This window comes from Suncus etruscus, chromosome 3 (genome assembly GCF_024139225.1).
Source record: "Suncus etruscus isolate mSunEtr1 chromosome 3, mSunEtr1.pri.cur, whole genome shotgun sequence".
NCBI classification, from domain to species: domain Eukaryota; kingdom Metazoa; phylum Chordata; class Mammalia; order Eulipotyphla; family Soricidae; genus Suncus; species Suncus etruscus.
In genome coordinates, this window is record NC_064850.1 from 37,377,634 (window position 1) to 37,399,564 (window position 21,931).

Here is a 21,931-nt window from a genome sequence, read left to right on the forward strand (position 1 = left end):
CTGTGCTCAGGAGTCATTCTTGGCAGTGCTCAGGAAGCCAAATGTGATCCCAGGGAGTTAAATTGGGGTTACTGGGGCACAAGGGAGGCATCTCAGCCCCTTTACTATCTCTTCAGTTCAGTTGACTTTGAAATAAAAACTTCTAAATGCTTGGGCTGCCATAACAATACTATGGATTCAAACAACAACACGAACAACAAAAAAGATCAAGAGGATTTTTCTGGTTTGTAGATGGCTCTCTTCTTTTGGGGAGATGGGGGAGAAGAGAGAGAAGAGAAGGGAGAAAGAAAAAGGAGAAGAAAGAATTAGAGAAAGAGGAATAGGAGAAGGAGGCAAAGGAAAAGGAGGAGGAGAAGAAAATAATCTAAATTCCTCTTCCTCTTCTCTGGACACTAATCCTATTATTGTGGCCTCATCATCTAAGTCAACTTTTCTTTCCTATGGGACCTTTCTTCAAAATCCAGAACACTGAAGTTAGGGTTTTATCAAGTGAATTATAGTGTGTGTGTGTATGGCAGGAGTGTGGGAGATGATACAGATTTTACTTCCTCAACAGTTTCTTTATTAACTTCTACCCCTTTCAAGTACTCAGGACAGTTATCTAGCTATATTCTAAATTACAGATCTATATCTTTGCATTTTATGTATTAAAGATAATTTAGTTTATTGAATAAACACTATAAGTACTACTAATATGGGAGCTATTAGAAGCATAAAAACATAGAAGCATTAAAGCTTATGAGAATTTCCTAACTGGTCTGGAGATATAGTTCAGGGGCTAGAGTCTTTGACTTGTATGTGACAACCCTGGTTTGATCCCCATCAACACATTTAGTTCCTCCAAATACCACTGAGAGTAATCACCAAGCACAAATCCAAGTAGCCCTCGAGCAATGCCTCGTATGACTTAAACTTCTCCCTAATACCTGAAATAAGGTCCTAATTGAAATGATGAGACCATATCAAAATATTTAAGAGCTTAAGAAAAGTCCAAGGAGAGGCAATAAAGAACTATAATAACTAGATATAACTGAAGACAAAATATGCTTCAAGAATAAATATAATTCCAGACCATGAAAGATCTGTGATATAAAACATGGGAATATTTATCTTGTGGTTTTGCAGAAGTTTTATGGGCTGGAGAAGGCTATAGTGGACTTTACAGCTCAAGGTGGATTTCGGAACATATTGTGTAAGGCAAGTTGAATGTCAATAGGCAAAAAGAACAAAAAAAGACGATTTCAATTCTTGCCAGGCAATATAAGCCAACTATTGAACTGGATTTACAGTGATCCTATTGCTTCCCTGTTAGTATATGCTTGATTTATTTTGAGAATGACTGGAATCTTGTAAGACAGATTTGCAGAATTACCAGAATTCAATTCAGTATGGGTAGATCTGTTTCAAAGAAACCCATAGCCTTGATAGCCCCAGGACAACTGGCTGTCACTGAATATCTTGCTGTAGACTAAGTGTGCCCAGAACCCAGAGAGAGCCATGCCTGGTGGCTATATACTACCTCCCTCTCGTCTGCAGCCTCTCTTCTCAATAATGGAATGAGCACAGAGGCATTCCATGCACAGTGTAATGTAAAAATGTAGCTGGAAGTTAAATAAAGGCAAAGGCCATTAAAAAATAATGAAAAGACAGCCAGAGTTAAATTAAGGCTGCTGCTTGCTAGAAAGTGCTGTGCTCAGTAGAAAAAAGCTCAGCAATACTGGATGCTGAAGGCAAAGGTAGCATTCACATTCCACTGGGAACTGAGATTGAGGATGTGGGGGGTCCAGGCCAAACTCTTTCTCTCTTGGTTCAGGTCTCAGATTCTCTAAATAAATGACTTTTTTCCCCTCTGCCTCTTGCATTGCAGTGGAAAAGGTGGCTGTCATTTGCCGGTTTCTGGACATTCACTCAGTGACCAAAAACCACTTGCTGAAGTACTCGCTGGCCCATGCCTTCTGCTGCTTCCTGACGGCGGTGGAGGATGTCAACCCAGCAGTGGCCACTAGGGCTGGCCTCCTGCTGGACACCATCAAGAGGCCAGCATTGCAGGTGACAGCCCTGGCATGTTTGTTTTCTGCTCAGCAGTTGGATGGCTGCTCCCACCACTAAATCTTTGTCACATGAACACACAGGATGCCTGGGCTGCTCTGAAATGTGGACATCTCTAAATTGAAAAAAAAAATAATGTTCAAGAACCACATGGCTATTCACAGACATTTGGTTTCTGTGGGTCAATACATTCACTTGCAGTCTTTGTCAGTTGAGAGATATGATTATAGTATATCTTTTCTGTTTGCGGGGGTATCTGGTTTTTAAACTAGACTAGCTTATTGTATGCCATTTAGCTGGTGCCTGGGCTGGAAGCCATGACAGCCTCTAGGTGCTAAGGGAAATGCCATGAATGATAATGCAAAAAGAAGCAAACCAGGAGGGAGGGGATAAATATGAAACATCAACTATTTGAACCAAAGAAACAATAAAGTATAAGACCTAGAGAGTTGTATATTTATCTTATAAATTTTAGAGTTGAAGAAACCAAGTTTCAGAGAATGAGAGTTAACAAAGGACACAGAATTAGAGAAACCAAATGTAAACCTTCCCCCCAATTCTGACTTACTGTTTTCTCATATTAGTATCTAATTGCTATTATCAGATTAAAGCCATTAATAATGACCGGAGCAAACTTTTGTGACATAGTATTCTGTTTCCAGGGCAATGTATTAAAAGTAATCCATCATGCATTATATTATGTCACTTAAGCTCACAATAGCCTTTTGTGTTTTGCCATTTTTGAGATAGAGAAGATGAGGGTTACAAAGGTCAACTTTGTCAGAGAAAGACAATGAATCAGTGACTGCACACTTGGGTCTGTCTTATAATAATGTTCCTGTCCTTGCATGTGTGTCTGCCTGCACGTGTGTGTGTGTGTGTGTGTGTGTGTGTGTGTGTGTGTGTGTGTACGTAATTGTGTTATACATTGCCTCCCAATCCATGTAAGAATTCTTGTGAAAAAAGACTGAGAAAACAAAAATACTAAGAAGAAATGCAAGTTGTACAGGATCTTAAATAGCATAGGATTATGCTGCCTTAGATCCCCACCAACCCTTGTGATAATTCTCAGTTGTCTTCTGACTAGCTGGTTTCTGTTGCACTGAATAAAAGCAGGCAGTATCATGTCTCACTCCAGTTCTTGTCCTGAAACATAGGTGGACTTACTTATGAGTGAAAAGGAATAGGATGGCTAGATGAGTTACAGCCTTCAGATGTCATTCAAAGAAAGAGAGGGAATGGTAGACATAAGTTCTAGAGCCTCATTCTATTCTACTTTTGATTCTAGTTGGAGGCCAGTGAGCCGCACTGACAGTTGTCAGCCAACTAGACTGGTGCTTCAATGAGAAGGCCTGAGGTACAGCAGTGCCACCCTGGCAAGTGTGATCCACTGATGCACAGGGGACCAACTGGTGGTTCTGAGGATTGAACTGGGATCAAGCTCATACAAGGAATCAGCCTTCATTCCTGTACTGTTTTTCTGGCTCCAGCTTTGATTTTTTCCCCTCACCCACAAACAAGAAAATAAGAGGATTTTACTTTCTCATAGAGTCACAGATTTTGAAATTGGAAGGGAATTTAAAGATTGAAAACTGAATATAAATTCAATAAAGCTTTGTAAATAGCTTCTTCTAGAGAAATAGTTGGTACATCCTTCCCCCCAAAAATAAATTCCTTGTGGATATTTGGATTCATTCTGACCTGTGATGAGTGAGCACATCAGGGAAATTTCTAACATATGTTGAGCCAACTCCTAAATTGATAGTCAAGGAATTTTACACTTGGGAGAAGCTCATCTCCTTCATATCTAGCCTATCAAAAACTGAAATAAAATGAATATTTCAGTTGTAATCTCCTATTACTTTAGGCCAAGAAGATTCCCTACTTTCACTGGCGTGGCTTAGTGTGATTGCTTTAAGGTCGTGTGGAGATACTTATATGATTCTGACTGTCTCTTCTTCACTTACCTTTTCCAGGGTCTGTGTCTTTGTCTTGACTTCCAGTTTGATACTGTGGTGAAAGACCGCCCTACGATATTAAGCAAGCTTTTACTCTTGCATTTTCTTAAGCAAGACATTCCTGCACTAAGCTGGGAGTTCTTTGTCAATAGATTTGAGACACTGTCTTTGGAAGCGCAGCTACATTTGGATTGTAATAAAGAATTTCCCTTTCCCACCAGTAAGTAAAGCTTGAACTTGACTTTCAATAGATAACTGTGCTATTCCTTGCTTGCTAGTTAAGCAGTGGAGACTTTGCAGCTAGTTACTCTCTCTCCCTCTCTCCCTCTCCCTCCTTTTTTCCTTTTAGACACTGTGCTTTGCAGTATTATTAAAGGGGTATTATGCCTATCACTTTCCCTCCTTTCAGTATCAAGTTCTTGTCCAGAGTGATTATTTCCAACTATTCATTGTCCCAGCGGTCCCTTCTCTGCCCTGATTCCCCCATTTTTTGTCACAAGCTTTTTGTTTTTCTTATGGTGAGAACTTCTCAGAGCTGCTTTTCTGGTACCTTTCAAATATGCCATCCAGAGTTAATGAACTCTGGTCACTATGCTGCCCATCACACTACCTTTTTTTACCAGGAGACATGCAGAGGGAACTGTGAGTCCTGGAATTGAAAAGAGGGCCTTCAAGATCATGTTGTGTGAATACAGCTAGGGTTTTCTTAGAGAAATTTTAGGCACTCAAAAAAGAAAACTTGCTTTGTAGGTATTGAGATTAATTCTCACCTGTAGTGGCTCTGCCTTCTGCCTGGATCCATTTAATATTTAAATTCCACACAGATGGATGATTTTAGACATATTCAAGGAAAAATCATTCTCTTTCCTTCCTTCTCACAGCTATCACTGCTGTCAGGACCAATGTCGCTAATCTCAGCGACGCGGCCTTGTGGAAAATCAAGCGGGCCCGGTTTGCCAGGAACCGCCAGAAGAGTGTGCGTTCCCTGAGAGACAGCGTGAAGGGGCCAGCTGAGTCTAAGCGGGCCCTCTCTCTGCCTGAGACCCTCACTTCCAAAATCCGTTGAGTATCTTCTTTCCTCTTTTTGTCTGTTTGCTGTTGCCTCTGAAGTTGACTTGTCTTGTTGAATGTTCACAGAGGAGAAGACAGTTAGCAAACTGGGCTTGGTCTGATATGGCCTTTAGAGTCTCTGGAGGGGTTTCGGGATGGACAGCTGGGTGCTCTGGGTGGTCTTTTTCAAATTTGAGGGTTTGTATAAAGGGAAGCCCAGATACAACAGTTTGGGAATGTTGGTAGCTATCGTCGTGTCCGTGCTTGGCATGACATGCAGAGAAGGCATTTGCTCCTAAGGGTAACACAGCTTAGACTACCAATCTTGGAACAAACTAAGAACTTCTGTGGCAGTTAAGGGAGGTTGTATGGAAATCTGAGGCATTTTCTTTTTGTGAAGATGATAACAGCCAGCAAGCTCCCAAACAATGCACTAGTAATGGTTGCTTTTGAGAAAAGAAGACAGAGGCCAAGGAGAGGTTACATTTCTGCCCACCAATGCACCATAATCTAGGAAAAAAAAAAGGAAATTTCATTGCCAACTTTAAAAAAGACCATATATACTTGTTTTCTAAAGGTCTTTTATTTTTGTATTGCACTTTCCAAGAGAAAAACAATCTTTCTTAAATTATTAAAGGACTAGAGGAACCCAGTGGCTCATAAGTGACATTCAGAACTAAAACAGTATATCAGAGGATGAAGATATTTAAATATTTTAACTGGGAAAAATTCAGTAAATGGCTTAGTTTTAAAATAATTGCCCTTAAAATATTATTATCCTATCAGAACCTGGAAAGTTTGCATTTTCATTTCTTAGCAGACAGCCTTATGTAACATGACCATTTTAAATCATAAGCATGATTTGATTTCATTTCTTACATTTTTCTCTATTTTATGACAAGCAGTGGATATGTGGGTTTGAACTTGGGAAGAATAAAGGAGAGTCCCTTAAAGCGATCAGTAACCTAGTTTCCTAGGAGGCAATGATAATTATATTTGACCATTTATGAATAACTTGTAGAACTGGAGAGATAGTTGAGGAGGAAGGGAGCACGTCTTGCAACCCAGGTTTGAATTCCTAGCACCACCTTAGGTCCCCTACCTACCATTAGGGGTCAACTTAAGAATCTTATTCCTGGACACTTACTCCTGGGTCACTTCTGGGCATAGAACCAGGAGTAGCTCCTGCACAGTGCCTGGTGGTCCAACCACTGACTCTATACAAAAATAACCTCTAGTGAAACTGAATTCCCAGTGACACTGAATTAGGTCCTGGAAAACAGAATCTAGATACGTGAGATAAAATACCATTTCCATATGAGAGTTTGCAGTGTAACATGAATTTAGGATATAAGGTTTACTCATTGTTATTTCTCATTAATGGATTTGGATGTCAGTTTTGAAGATTACACAATGACATGACATTGAAGGATGTTCTTGAGATTCAAATAAAAATCACAGAACTTGTGGTGACATAAACATCATTGATTTGATGTTTAGCACACCTAGGAAAAAGAAAGTCGCCCTCCTTGCCAATGCATTTAGCACCAGGTGGAATTTTCTAGGGTTGGGTTCTTGTTAATGCTTATTTCAATAGAGTTGTTGTTGATTTTTAAGCTATGAGGTTGACCAGGCATGAGCAGTCTGCTCCCGCTCTCGGAGGGACACCCGAACAGACACCAGGTGGGTACTTCTGACATTGAAGGGCTATGTGCAAGTGTCTATCACAGGTGGACAAGGTAAAGTGTCTCTGACTGGACCAGAGAGATCTACTTAGGATTTGCTGGCTTAAGGTCTTTTGTTCACCAGAAGCTGAAGCTTTTGAGCCTTGACACAGTTATTCTTTTCATCTTCAGAATGGCAGGTGCCATCTGATCCCACTAACTTCTGGTCCAGTGAGAAACATGTTACCCATGTCTGCACCTTCACCTAGAGACCCATTATGACAAAGCACTCTACATGATATTTATATTTGTATGTGGTCTTCTACATATAAATATTATTATGTTCATTGACTCTGCTCTAGGACAAACATACATTTCATTGACATTCTTCAAAAGTGATACATCTGAGCCACCATCATTCACTCATCCCCCTTAGTCATTTTTGATTCTTTGCAATTCTACATACATTTCTGTCTTTCAGAGAAATGAGGATTTCCATCCTTTGTTAGACCAAAGGATCTTGTTCAGCTTGGTAAAGATGGTAGTGATGGGTACTTTGTGTTAGGTTATAGTCCCTCAGCAAGAATATGGGCATTGAAGAGATGTTGGCCAAGCCACTACAGATGGGATGTTTCCTACACATATTTATTGATTAGACATTGGTGATTCATAATATCATTTTACTTGTCAACAACAAGCTTGGAGACTACATCTATGTGGCATGTTATAGAGTAAATGATTTTTCACCTAAAAATACTTTTAAGGGAGAATTTTCAGAATGGTAGCAGTGTTCTTTATAGAAAAATGTCAAGGCAACTTTTTGTATCACTTGGGATCAAGGGGACCAGAGTTATAGCACAGAGGGTAGAGCGTTTAGCTTGCACACAGCCCACCTGGGTTCAATTCCGACATCCCTTATGATCCCCTGAGCATACCAGGAGTAATTTCTGAGTGCAGAACCAGGAGTAACTCCTGAGCACTTATGGGTTTAGCCCAAGACAAAAAAAAAAGCGTGTTTGATCCTGAGGGCCAGTGATGGTGAGAAAGGAGAAGAGTATCAGATAATGAATGCACAGGGGTCAATGACAGTCAGGGAAATGATGAGGGAATAATATTTGCAAGAGGGTCAATGACAGGTCAATGGCAGCAGAAGAGAAGATTCTTTCAGAGATGATGAATACAGATGACAACTCTTTTAAACCTGATGAGGAAAGGGGCCAGAGAGATAGTACAGAGGTTAGTCACTTGCCTTGCATGTGGCAGATCTGATTTGATTTTCCAGCACTACGTATGATTCTCCCTTGAGCACTGCTAGGAATGACCCCTGAGCACAGAGCCAAGAGTAAGCCCATAGCATATAAATTAAAGCCAAAAGCAAAAAAAAAAAATGCAAATAAAAATGGATGAGAAAATAGAAATATCTCGCAGAGTGCTTTTGTTTTGTGCATCTCTCCTCTCCTTTCTCATGGGTGCTGTTTTCAGGGAGGTGAGGCTTCCAAAGAATGCTGATGGGCCACTCTCAACAACACTTGCCTGGCCTAGCTTCATAGGCAGGATAGTTCAATGTGACAACTCAAGGATGCAGCATGTTCTGGCCCAGACATATTGAGAAGCCTCTAGGTCACACCTGGTGGTACACAGGGGATATGTCTTGCCAGGAACTGAATCTGGATCCTCCATGTGCTAGGCATATGCTCCAGAGCTTTGAGTATGGTCTCATGTTGTGTTGACGTTTTCAAAAAAAAGGAAGAACTTCTAATCCTGAATCCATCACAGATGAGAATTCCATTGAGTTTTCTTTCCTTTTAAGTCTTCCTGAGATTGGTCTTAGGCAATTTCACAAATGATCCTTATCTTACCGGCTTTCAATTTTGTCTAAAGATTAAATTGAAAAGCTAGTCTTTCATTGTTATGATGATTACCCATTTGAACAATCCAACCATAAGCACTCTCTCATTTGTTTTTGGGAAAACATGCACATATGTTTTTAAAGATAAGAAGTGCCTCACAGCATGTCCTTGTGCCAATCAGAAGGATCAGATGGAAAAAGGGGCAGATGACATCATTGATGACATGAAATACAGAGCTAAAGTTTCTGGAAAAGTAATTTCCAAGATAACCACAATAAACAAAGCTGGCCTTACTGGGTTTTGAAACAGTTTTCTCTTTATGCAAGGCAGTTTCAAACCAGTGTTTCATTTTTTTTATTATTACTTACTGAATACCACATGTTTAAGTTTGAAAGAAAAGACATGCCAAAGATAATAATAAGATTGTATAGAGTAGGGGAGGGCTTAAGATAGTAATTAAATGGGACACAAGGAACTTTTCTATTTAACAACATACTTTTGTCTGGTGCAAGTAATGAGATCTTTTATACAAGACCTCTTACTGCCTGAGAGAAGGCAGATGCCTTTTAATTATACAGCAAGGCTTCATTTTAATTGCTGCTGAGGTTGAACTTTTTGGCACTGGATTTGCAATTTATGCTTCTCTGATCTTAGCTTTATAGTACCCGCGGCAAAGTGCCACAGAAATACACTTGCAAAGATAGTTTATTCTGCAAAGCTGGTGAAGGTCTACATTCCTCAGTGAACTTTATGGTTCAAATCAAAGGACTTTGTGTATATAAAGTTCATAGACTGTCATAGCAAGACCATTAGAGTTGTTGACATTCTTTTATAGCAGAGGAAACTGAAGTTCCCCAAAAGGAATGCTTTCCCTATTTTTTTTGTAACAGGGCTGAGTCTTCAACCCAGTTTCTTTGATTTTTTTTTTTGCAAGGTAAGGTGAATACCACTCATACTTCAACACCTTCTTTTAATCCTAGTTGATGAAAGCTATCTCTTCTACTGCTAATCTGAAAAAGGTCTAAGGTGTGCCTTCACTGTATAATTAAGTGTAAAGTGCCTTATTCTCTGAGGCTTTAGGCAGAAGGAATGCTTTGTTTTTAATGGTTCTGATGTTTGTTGAATATGAATTAAATATAATGGAACAGTGACACTCCATTATAACAGCATAGAAGTGAACCAATGGTAGTGACCCAGGGTGTATGCAGGAAGCCTCATTCTATTTTGATTTTCATTCCCTGGAATGAATAGGTAAATAATAATAGGTGTATATAATAATATACATACCACCAACATTTCATATATCCATAATACTTGGTTAACTATAGTGCTCTTATGCACATCATCTAATTTTGATTTTGTAATTCTGAATATATGTCAATTTATTTTTTCCACTTTATATTTAGACAAGAAAACTGAAGGCCTGGGGACTTTAAGTAATCTGTTCAAAGATTTGTTCCAGACTGCACATAACCAATTAGGCATAACCTGAGGCCAGAAGGCTTGATTTGCTTTCTTTTCACTAGAATTCTCTTTGGGTTGTAATACTTCTTTGATGTGAGGGTACTTTTCTGATAACCCCATGGGTCATGAGGATCCCAATTGGGTTATGGAAATTGACTCGAACATTCAGGCCTACCATAGTGTGAGTGTATGTACAAAAGACCGTCCCAGTTAGTTATCCCAACCTCTCAAGGGACTCGGATACAATCGATTATCCTCCAGCTTGCAGAGAAATCTTGAGCTTCTTTAGTTTGAATTGTAGTCACTGAGATAAGGTGTCAGTGCTCAGGAACATGTAAACCCCTTGTGTTGTACTCTCTTGTATTTTGTGTGTTATTTTGTGTGTGTGTGTGTGTGTGTATGTGTGTGTGTGTGTCCCGTATCAAAATTGTTTCTCTTTGGGCCCATTTATTTTAGAGATGAGTTACAATTTACTTATTCACTCACTTTCAAAAATGCTTATGATCATGAAAAGTCAATAAATCAGAGTATAGCTGTGTTTATAGAAATGCTTTTGTTTTGTTTTGAAATGATAGTATGGGGAAATGACACTTTTTTTTTTATAAAACCTTTATTTAAGCACCATAAGGAAATGACAGTTTCTATCTCATTTATTATGAAATAAGAAAAATAAAAAGGTACATCAGAAACTGGATGGTTTCAACTTCTTTCTAGTCAAGTCAGAGACATGGAATATGAACACAGCAAGCTTTCAGCTAGAGTGAAAGATATTGTACTATTGAATGATTGTGTTACATGCATCAGAAGAATTGTAGGCAGTGGGGAAAGTCTGTGGTTAGGTGGCCATTCAGTTAATGAGATATAAGTGAATGGTTTTGAGATGTGGTGTTAGAGGAGGAAAAGACAGAGATGAGAAGCCTCGGAGGATTTGGAATGAGTCAGGCCGGGCTATGTCCCAGTGGGACTGCTGTGAATGCTACTCTCAGTTGGAGTTAATGAGCTGGAGCTGTGTAGATTGTGAGGTGATGTAATCAGAATCACCAACAAAGCACAACTGCTGTGCTTTGACCATTGATTTCTCTGGGCCAAATGCTCAGAAAGTTTGTAGTTTTCTTCTGTTGACTGTACTTTTAACTTATTTGACAAAAGGACATGTGAGTCAACTTATGACAGAGAAATGTTTTCTATTTCCTTACTACTTGGGGGTTTCTATTAGTTTTTTTAATATATAGAAGACAGGATCTTAAATATCTATTTGAAGGTTCACATGCTTAGACATTTGTGAATATTATTTGTCAATTTCTCAATTTCTCAATTTCTGTCTCAATTTCTGTTAGGTATTTAAAAATGGATAAGTATGGTGCCAGAATGATAGTACAGTGGATAGGGCATTTGCCTTGCATGTGGCAGACCCAGGTTTAATCCCTAGCATCCCATATGGTCCCCCAAACCTGCAGGGAGTAACTTTTGAGCACATAGACCAAAGTAACCTCTGAGAACAGCTGGTTGTGGATCCAAAATAAACAAAAAAGAGATAAGGCATTTTTAAATCTATGAAAATGGATAAAGCATAAATCTTGACTCCAAGGAGTCTAAAAGAACCCCTGTGTGTCTCTTGTTTCTTGTCTTTGAAGATTTATAGACTTTAGGAACATAACCAATTTTGAGCAGAAGAGGTAGGCATAAGTCATATATAATCCCTTCTGGGGTGCAGATCCTTCAGAAAAATTGGGGGTATCATCAATGGATGACCACCTGATAAGATGAATAGAGTACCACGAGCAGACACAATAGTGTGAAAATGTTGGATTGGTTTTGAGATCTGCAAGTAACCCAGTTTATAAGAATGTTTAGTAAAAAAAAAAAGAATGTGTAGTATTTTAGATGGAATCATAGATAATAAGTCTGATAATGCAGATCCTGACCCTCCCAGATTTTGGACCACCTGAATAAATAAAATTAAAGTATATTTTTTGGACATCACTGTGAATAGACTATGATGAATTGGTCCATAGATAGTTGTGGTGTGTAGCATATGAAAAAGTTTCCATAAGATGATTCTTGGAATTGTATATAAAAGTGTTTCCTTAGGATTGTTCTGTGACTTTTGCCCCACCTAACCCTTCCAGGTGGGGCGCTGTGGAGTTGGGAATAAATAGCTGAAGGGATAGGAGTTAAGGGTCCTTCTGTGAAAAGCTGCTGGCTGCAGGAGGATTCTTTGGCTCTCCTTGCCCGATCTTTTAAACCCTATCGTTCTGGTCTGTGTGGATTATTATTTGCTGCGGATAAATATTTCCAAGGTCTTCCCCCGAAAGGGGACAAGGGGATGGGAAGTAATTTCTCATTCTGGGGACTGTTCTTGGATTCACAAATACCCAGCCAAGATAACAGCGAAGATATCTTGCAGTGGTGAACCAGCACTACCTCTTTGGTAATAAAAACATACATTTTTTTTTGTCACACCTGGCAGTGTTCAGGGGTTACTCCTGGCTCTACACTCAGAAATCACTCCTGGTAGGCTTGGAGGATTACATGGGATGCCAGGATTCGAACCACCATCCTTCTGCATGCCAGGCAAATGCCCTACCTTCATGCTATCTCTCTGGTCCCTAAAGATATACATCTCTTTACAGAAGGGATAAGATCACATATCTTTAGTTATTATGGCAGATCTCTGTACTTAAATCACCTAGGGATAACTTTCATAGATTAGAATTCTAAAAGCAAGTGTTTGAATGGTCACAACCTATAGAAATTTTTCTAAGCATTTAGTTTAGGAATGGAAAATTATATACTCCTATAGATTCCAGTATTATTTATTGTCAAGAATATTTAAGCTCTTAGTTCTAAGCTCAGTTCTCATGGGGAATGAGTTATGGCAACTTTTCTTTATGAGGAATGTACCAGTTACCAGTTTACATTCTGTTAGAGAGTGACAGGGATGCGAAGTCCACAGGTTGAGGGGCATTTTCTCAAATTAGGTAGAATATCCTAGTTCACTGACACCAAGAATATAGACTATTTAGATATCTTTATATTGAAACTAAATGCTTAAAACATCTATGAAAATCCCCATGAAACAAGATTTTTAAAAATTAGACATATTTCACAATTAACTGTATTTAATCTTGACTTATTTTCCCCCAGAGTATTAATTTATATCTAGAAGGAGGTTATTGAACTATTTTTGTTCTATGTATGGAAAAGGTCTTATTATTATTTCTGGAACATTTAATGTTTTGTTAAATACCATTCAGTCATGATGATTAGGAAAAAGCAAAATCAGAAAGGCAAATTTACAATTAAAACATTGGGAGGAAACACACACACACACACACACACACACACACACACACACACACACACACACACGATGAACAATGCCAGGGCTTGTTGTCTGTGAATAGTTATTTGTGATTGAAAGGACCATCACTAGAAAAACAGTTTGATGAGAAAAGTCAAAACACAGGTTTTCTTGCAAGGCAAAGAAGTTATGAAATTATTAAATATAAAATTTGAGGTTAATGTTATAGACTTGAACTGGAATGGAATGAAATGGATGAGGTGTCCTTGCCTTGTATGACTTCTGTACAGAGGTTCCTAGATCTCAAAACTATACAACAAAGGTATAGCTTCTTTTCAAATGCTCCCTAATTCCATTTTCAACTCTGCAATTTAGGAGCCAAGCTAGCCTGGAAGTGGAGGAGGTCAGGCCAGAATGAGTGATCCAGGTGCTCTTAAACCTTGCTCCCCAGAGCTAAGATAAATTGAGTATGAACTTCTATTGTAAGAGCCATCACTTACAGCTACAATAATATTAAACCCTGCAGGGATCCTAGGTTCCCAAATTTTCATGTTCTTGGCCCAAGCTTGCCCAAAGCAATAACTTTCTTCTAGATATAAATTAATACTCTGGAGGGAAAAAGCCAAGATTAAATACAGTCAATTCTGAAAGATGTCTAATTTTTAAAATCTTGTTTCATGGGGATTTTCATAGATATGGTTTTTAAATATTTAGTTTAATATGAAGATATAGAAATAGTTCATATTCCTGGTCTCTTAGTGAACTAGGATGTTCTACCTAAATTGATTTCTTTTCCCCCAGTGGTTGATGTTTTCCTAATAAATAATAATTTATTGATCACTTTCTGCACTTGAAGTACTATCATAAACAAGATTTATTCTTGCATTTTATTTGAATTATCTTTGATAAAATAAAAAAACAAAGTACATTATCCATATTTATTTATTCAGGAACATACTGTATGAGACAGAAAATGTTATTAGTGTCCTAGAGTCATACTGAAAGTTGGTAGATGTGTTTGTCTAAGTTAAAAAGGAGATTTTTAGGTATGGTTGGTTTTGTTGCGTCTTCATTAATTTTTAACTCCTCCTTCTCAATATATCACTTTTGAGCAGACCAATATTCTCTTGATTATCTAGGAAAGCAAGACAATCAAGTATTGTTGGCTTCTGTATTGTTCTAAATTAGTAAATTCTGAATTCATATTATATTTATTCAGCCACTACCCCAGAGGAAAGTGTACGGGTTAGAGGCAGCTCATTTCTTTAGTCTTAAGAAACATTTCTCTGGGGCTAGGAAGGTGGCGCTAGAGGTAAGGTGTCTGCCTTGCAAGCGCTAGCGTAGGACAGACCACAGTTCAATCCCCAGGTGTCCCATATGGTCCCCCAAGCCAGGGGCGATTTCTGAGCGCATAGCCAGGAGTAACCCCTGAGCGTCAAATGGGTGTGGCCCAAAAACCAAAACCAAAAAAAAAAAGAAACATTTCTCTATTTTATTTCTCCCAGTCACATCCTGAATCACTGAGATTTTACCAGATTAGTGATAGAGTCAGTTCACAGATATAAATAACAACCTGATTCTGCATTGTGTCCTTGATACCATCATTATAATGGATATGACTGGGGTTTGATGTAGGATGGTCAATAAGCAAAGTTTATGATCATTTAGTGAAACAGTTTTTCCCTCAGAATAAAAATTTGCATGTGTTAATTTAACCTATTAGACCAAAACTTGGTTTTTAGTTTAGAAATTTTCATGTTGCTTGTCAAAAGAAAGAGAAGAAGGCAAAGAGATTTTTGAAAAAAGACCCCCATTACCAATCTAGACAGAGAAAATCTAATTCTTCTTTCCTAAAAAGTCCAAAACGAGAGCAAAAAACAAACTCTCCAAAAACCAAAAAAAAAAAAAAAAAAAAAAAAAAGGAGGGGGTAGAAGGTCTAATGTCTCATAATGTCTAACTGGAAAAAGAAGAGAAACTCAGTGTTAGGAAGCTGCTGAGGTAAAGTCATTTGGTGGGTTAAGAGTTAAGGTAAGCCAAGAACTGAGTTTTTTTTCTTTCTTTCTATGTGAACTTTCAACTCGTCTTCATGTGGTATTTTTCAGTTTTTAAGAATTCATGCTTCTTTTTTTCTGTCTGTGCCCACTCATGTATTTTTCTCATTACATATAGCAGGGCTTATAGTTTGCACTTTCTCATTTTGATTATACCATTTCAATACACTGCTAAGATTTCAGGATTTGGAAAAGAGAACTTGTTTTTGGCACTGATTTATGCATATAAATGAACAGATAAACTATTTTTTAACAAAATAACCCCATGAATGTTTCGTGCCCAGTAGATTTTAGATAATACTATCTTTGTGATTATTCGTAAGTACTTATTTGATAATGTTGGAAAGGAAACTTTCTTATTTCTGGGTTAAAACTTTGCTAAGAAATATTATTTTGCGGGGCCGGAGAGACAGCATAGCAGGAAGGGCGTTTGCTTTGCATGCAGCTGATCCAGGTTCAGTCCCTCCATCCCATATGGTCCCCTGAGCCTGTCAGAAGTGATTTTTGAGTGCAGAGCTTGGAATGCCCCTGAGTGCTGGGTGTGGCCCAAAAACCAAAAAAAAAAAATGTTTATTTTTTGAAATACAATTTTTTTTTAAATACAAAGTTTCTTTAGGTATCATTTCCTATTGTTGAAAGAGATCTCTGCTTTGGAGAAATTACACTTTTTGCTGTCCATTTCCTTAGTTCTTTAAAATTACTTGAAGAAATTAGGTGTTGGTGAAGTTACACAGTCACTTCCACACCTGAATTATTGATTTCTTGCGTCCTTAAGTTTGTCTTCAATAAAAACAATTGAACTATTTAATAGAAGCAGAAAGAATGGTGCTTTAACTACAACTAAGTTAGGTTTTAATGCGAACTTACTCATGGGGAGCAACCCCAATAAAGGGCCTTTCTTGTACTCACAGGACAACAGTCCCCTGAAAATGACAACATCATTAAGGACCTGCTACCAGAAGATGCGGGGATTGACCATCAGACTGTTCACCAGCTCATCACTGTGCTCATGAAGTTCATGGCCAAGGATGAGAGCAGCGCTGAGTCGGACATCAGCAGCGCAAAGGCCTTTAATACGGTCAAGCGGCACCTGTACGTCTTACTCGGCTATGATCAGCAGGAAGGCTGCTTCATGATTGCACCTCAAAAAATGCGCCTGTCTACTTGCTTTAATGCATTTATCGCAGGAATTGCCCAGGTACATGTAAGAACAGCTGTCAGAAGTCACATTCCCTGGCTTTTAGTGTTGTATTCAGTATAAGAGTGCAGCTTCTTATGGTCAGGTAGTTAGATGGAAAAGGCAAGGGGCCAGAATTGAATGAAATTCAGAAGTCTTTATTTAAAGGAAGGGAAAAATGCAGGGAAGTTCCAGGTTTTGGGAAGACTCTCCTAAAGGAAGGATCCCAGAGAAATGGAGAAAAATGTCCCCTTTTAGACCTTTTTAACAAAAGGGGTGGCGGCAAGCATTTCTTGAGTATGTGATAAGAAGGTGGGTCAGTAAACAGGGGAGAGAATGCTGAGATGATCATCTTTCAGTCTCTGGCAGAGTCTGGGTTAACCAGGTTATCAGGTACCACCCCAGCCTTCCTTGTGAATTCTATACTAATGGTTCCCTTTCTTGAGGGCCATATCCCTAATCTCACCATAGAAATTATCCCCCCTTTGTTCCTCTCAGAAGTAGAACAAGTCATTAAGTTCCACATAAAGAACATTGCTTTAGTGCTAAGGTTTGAGCAAGTTATTTTTTAATTAATTATTTTATTTAAACACCATGGTTACAAGGTTGTTCATGATGTAGTTGCTTTTCCCCCCTCAAAGTTGTTCTTGATTGACTTTCAGCCATACAATGTTCAACATCCTTCACCAGTGCATATTTCCCACCACCAATGTCCCCAGTTTCCCTCTTGCCCTCCTCACTGCCTACCTCTGGGGCAGACATTTGTCTTCTCTCTTTCCAAATTATTTTATTAAGTAGTGGAACATGGAGGGTAAAGTTGAGTAAGAACAGTGTCCTAAAAGGAAGTCAGGATTCTTTTAGGGAGGGATTTTTGAGGAAAACATACTATTTAAAAGACTAACTAGGACATCATTTTTCAATGATAGACAAATAGCTAATCAGTTAAAAGTAACTGAAAATTTTGTTAATAAATAGATATAAAAATTCTTTTTGGGGTCTAGAGAAATAGAACAACAGGGATGATGTTCACCTTGCATGTGACTGACCCAGGTTTGATCCCCAGAATCCTATGTGGTCCTCTGAACACCACCAGGAGTAATTCCTAAATGCAGAGCCAAGGCTGAGCCCTAACAATAGGTGTGGCCCCCAAATTAAAAAAAATCTTTTCGGGGACCAGAGAAATAGGATAGTAGATAAGGTACTTGCTTTGTTGGCAGTCAAACTGGGTTGATCTCCAGCAATACATAGGTGCCCCCTTTTTCCCCTTTGTCCCCTGAAGTTATCCCAAGCACAGACCCAGGAGAAAGCCCTGAGCACTGCTGTATTTCAAAACAAAACAAACCCCAAAATTTATTTTGCAGTTAAACTTTTCCCTTTTAGCTGTGATGATCATTAATATTTTATGAGAGGCCTGTGAAACGTGGCATGTTTCAATGGTTCCAACTTTCCCTCTTGGCTTATTTGTTCTTGAGACATTTCCGTTAGTTATTAACTTTTTCCTCTTTCAGGTTATGGACTATAACATTAATTTGGGAAAACACCTTCTCCCCTTGGTGGTCCAGGTGCTCAAATACTGCTCTTGTCCTCAGCTACGGCATTATTTTCAACAGCCACCTCGTTGCTCCCTCTGGTCCCTAAAGCCACACATCCGGCAGATGTGGTTGAAGGCTTTGCTCGTCATTCTTTACAAGGTGAGTTGCTGCACTCACCCCTGATTTGGGCGTGATAATCTGTCTAGAGAGAAGATTGCTTAAAAGAAATAAGTGGAGGGTTTCATAGCATAATAACTTGACCTTCAGAAGAAGAATCAGGACGTACAATTAGTGTTGAAAGGCAACGAGCTATTGGAATGAAAGCAGAAAAGGAGGCCAGGCTAATGTATACTCTGAAAAATATTTAAAACAAAAAGCGATGAATTGGATGACCTTGACCATCAACATCTCTTTGTGCTCAGTATCTCACGTTTTAGATCTAGATATTGATTGACTTATGGTGCCAGCAAAGAAAACAAACAATTTAAATTGCATTCAGATGCCGGCTATCTGTGCCAAATCATTTTGGGGGAGGGAGGGGAAGGAATTGTAAGTCTAATGAAGAACAGGCATGCATTGCTGGTTCCAGAGTAGGGAAATGAAGCCTGTTGGAAAATAAGGCTTTGATAAGAATGCGAGTTTTGATTTTTCTATTTTTTTGCAACTCCCAAAGAAACTAAAGGGGAATACAAAAAATAAATAAAAGAAGCTTTGCTTCTTTTCCCAGTGTTGGCCTTGAGGATAACCATTTCTTTTGTTCTCCTTCGCCTTTCTGGAGCAGTATCCCTACCGAGACTGTGAGATCAGCAAGGCCCTGCTGCATCTGATTCACATAACAGTCAATACACTCAATGCGCAATACCACAGCTGCAAGCCCCACGCCACGGCAGGCCCCTTGTACAGCGACAACAGCAATATCAGCAGATACAGCGAGAAAGAAAAAGGTACTTGACCTTGATCTAGCTCTATGCTAGCTGAGGTGTAGCTTGAGTTCACAGTCCGTTTCTGCAGTGTTTTTCATAGGAGACAGAGAAGTGCTTCTAGGAGGGTTCTGGAATCAAAAAGCACTTTCCTGTTTTGTCAGGGTTTTTTTTTTTTTTTTTTTTTTGGCCAACTGAATGTCGTGGTTTGTATTCTTATTAACATCAACAGTCAAGAGAAAAATCATTGAAGTGCTCCTAAAGTCCGGTTTAAAGAAATAATTATGTTTTAAAATAAATCAATAAATTGTCTGCTTTTTGGTTCGTCTTTGTAAACCTTTTCCTGTGTGGAAGAAGCAACTAGCTCTGTCTGGGCCTGGCTGGCCCCAGTGGAACCAGAGTCTTGTATATATCAACAGAACCTTCCAGGTAGGGGCCTGTGCTCTCAGGTTTGACTAAAGTCTAAATTTGCTAAAGTACTTTTTCTCAGCCTCTTTTTTAGGGGGGGCATACAGACAATTCTGAGGGGTTATTCCTGGCTCTGTGCTCAGAAATTACTCCTGGAAGGCACAGGGGACGATATGGGATGCCGAGGATCAAACCTAGGTTAGATGTGTGCAAGGGAAAGCCCTACCCGCTGTGCTACCTCTCTGGCCCTGAACTCTTTATCCAATAAAAATTAATACATGTAACTAAAATGGAGCCTTTTTGTTCTGAATAGGTTTAATAATTTCTTTTTTTTTTGTTTTGTTTTGTTTTGTTTTTGGGTCACACCCGGCAGCGCTCAGGGGTTACTCCTGGCTCTACGCTCAGAAATCGCTCCTGGCAGGCCCCGGAGGACCATATGGGATGCCGGGATTCGAACCACCATCCTTCTGCATGCAAGGCAAATGCCTTACCTCATGCTATCTCTCCGGCCCCTTTAAATAATTTCTAAGAGCAATATCTTTTTTTTTTTTATTTTTGGTTTTTGGGCCACACCCGGAGGTGCTCAGGGATTACTCCTAGCTGTCTGCTTAGAAATAGCTCCTGGCAGGCACGGGGGACCATATGGGACACTGGGATTTGAACCAACCACCTTTGGTCCTGGATTGGCTGCTTGCAAAGCAAACGCCGCTGTGCTATCTCTCCGGGCCCACAATATCATTTTTTCAATTGATAACTTTTCCTCAGAGACAGCTATACAAGCAGACTTTTGCTACAGTAAATTCCTGCCTGGATGTTTATAGTTGACAGCTGAAGGACCAGTTTATAACTTTATTTCAAGTTACAGCCTCACTTGTGAAAGGTGACAGCATCGAGTCCAGTCTTAGGAGAAATCCCAGAGCTCTGAAGCCCTTTGTGATTTTTTCCCCCAGTGCTTGACTTGGTCAGACCACTCTAGATATCCTTCAGAAAAATTCACTTAAACCAGTGCTCACATGCTTTTTCATTGCTGAAATGTTTTCTAGGAGATATTGGCCACCCACAGACAAAATGCTAAGAATTCAGGTCTTTAAGTTCTAGTTTTGTTAGCTCCTTCCAGAAGAATGTCTTTAACAGCTTAGGTCCTAATTTATGGAAAATTTGGTAGATCTAACCTGTGAATGTCCTCAACTATGACTTCACTGTTTGGATCAATAAAGATGAATCAACCTTTTTAGATGGGTGGTGCCATATTTTCAAGTTTCTCTGTCTCTACCATTTTGAGAACAATTTCAAACTTATGTAATAGAAGTTGCATAACTGCTTCCCCCCCTTTTTTTGGTGTTGGGGCCACAACTGGTGACACTCAGGGGTTAATCCTGGCTATAAGCTCAGAAATCACTCCTGCCGTGGGGGACCATATGGGACGCCAGGATCGAATGGTGGTTGTCCTAGGCTAGCACTAGCAAGCCTTACCTCTTGCACCACCGTTCCAGCCCCAACTGCTTCCTTTATTAAAAAAAACTATTTTTTTTAAAAGAAAGTATTTTCAAAAGAAAAAACCGATCAACACCCAAACACCCAGATACTGTGTTGCCTCTCTTCAGGTACAGAAATTTGAAAGGTCTCATCACCTTTGCCAAAATTCTTGGTGAGCTTTGTACCCATTTCATTTGCTATCTTTTTGTTTGTTTTTGGGCCACACCCAGTGACTCTCAGGGGTTACTCCTGGCTATGTGCTCAGAAATCACCCCTGGCTTAGGGAACCAGATGGGATGTCGGGGCTCGAACCGAGGTCTGTCCTAGCTTAGCGTGTGCAAGGCAAATGCCCTACCACCTGTGCCTCCACCCTGGCCCCATCATTTGCTACTTTTTTATGATTTTTTTTTTACTGAGTTAAAAAGATAAGTATGATTCTTTATCTAAAATCTACTGTTTACTTTTCATTTACGAGAAGAACTGTGTGTTGTAGGATTGGCTCTTGTTCTTTAAAAATAACTCCATGCTATATTTTAACAGTAAAAAAATTTAAAGTGATCTTAATCACACCTGAACCTTGTTGTGTCACCTTGATGGTTAGAATTATGGACCAAATACATAAATTCAGTGATGTTCAACTCATATAGCAGGTCACTTGCTTTTATGATAATGATAAATATGCTTTAGTCACCTTTTATCTTGCTTCTTTAATCTTTCTAAACTTGCAGGGGTCCTCAAACTTTTTAAACAGGGGGCCAGTTCACTGTCCTTCAGACTGTTGGAGGGCCAGATTATTGTAAAAACAAAAATTATGAACAAATTTCTATGCACACTGCATATATCTTATTTAGAAGCGAAGAAACAAAATGGGAATAAATACAATATGTGGCCCACGGGCCGTAGTTTGAAGACCCCTGTTAAAGAACATTTGTCAGGCAACCTCCTGTGGGTTTCAGGAATAATTTCTTCCTCAATGTTGTGTTTTGGGATTTATCTGTGATTTAAAAGTGGCCGAATGGTAAGCTCA

At 39.1% G+C, this 21,931-nt stretch overlaps 1 protein-coding gene across 1 annotated transcript in view; it reads left to right on the top strand.

Annotated features, from left to right (window-relative positions):
- The window catches only part of UNC79 (unc-79 homolog, NALCN channel complex subunit), a 307,457-nt gene that overhangs the window by 174,174 nt on the left and 111,352 nt on the right, over positions 1–21,931 (top strand). The window contains exons 24-30 of the mRNA XM_049769769.1: positions 1,868–2,049; positions 4,026–4,227; positions 4,889–5,068; positions 6,675–6,740; positions 16,303–16,589; positions 18,077–18,259; positions 18,882–19,044. Coding sequence (XP_049625726.1) covers positions 1,868–2,049; positions 4,026–4,227; positions 4,889–5,068; positions 6,675–6,740; positions 16,303–16,589; positions 18,077–18,259; positions 18,882–19,044 — 1,263 coding nt within the window. The remainder of the gene's footprint in view (positions 1–1,867; positions 2,050–4,025; positions 4,228–4,888; positions 5,069–6,674; positions 6,741–16,302; positions 16,590–18,076; positions 18,260–18,881; positions 19,045–21,931) is intronic.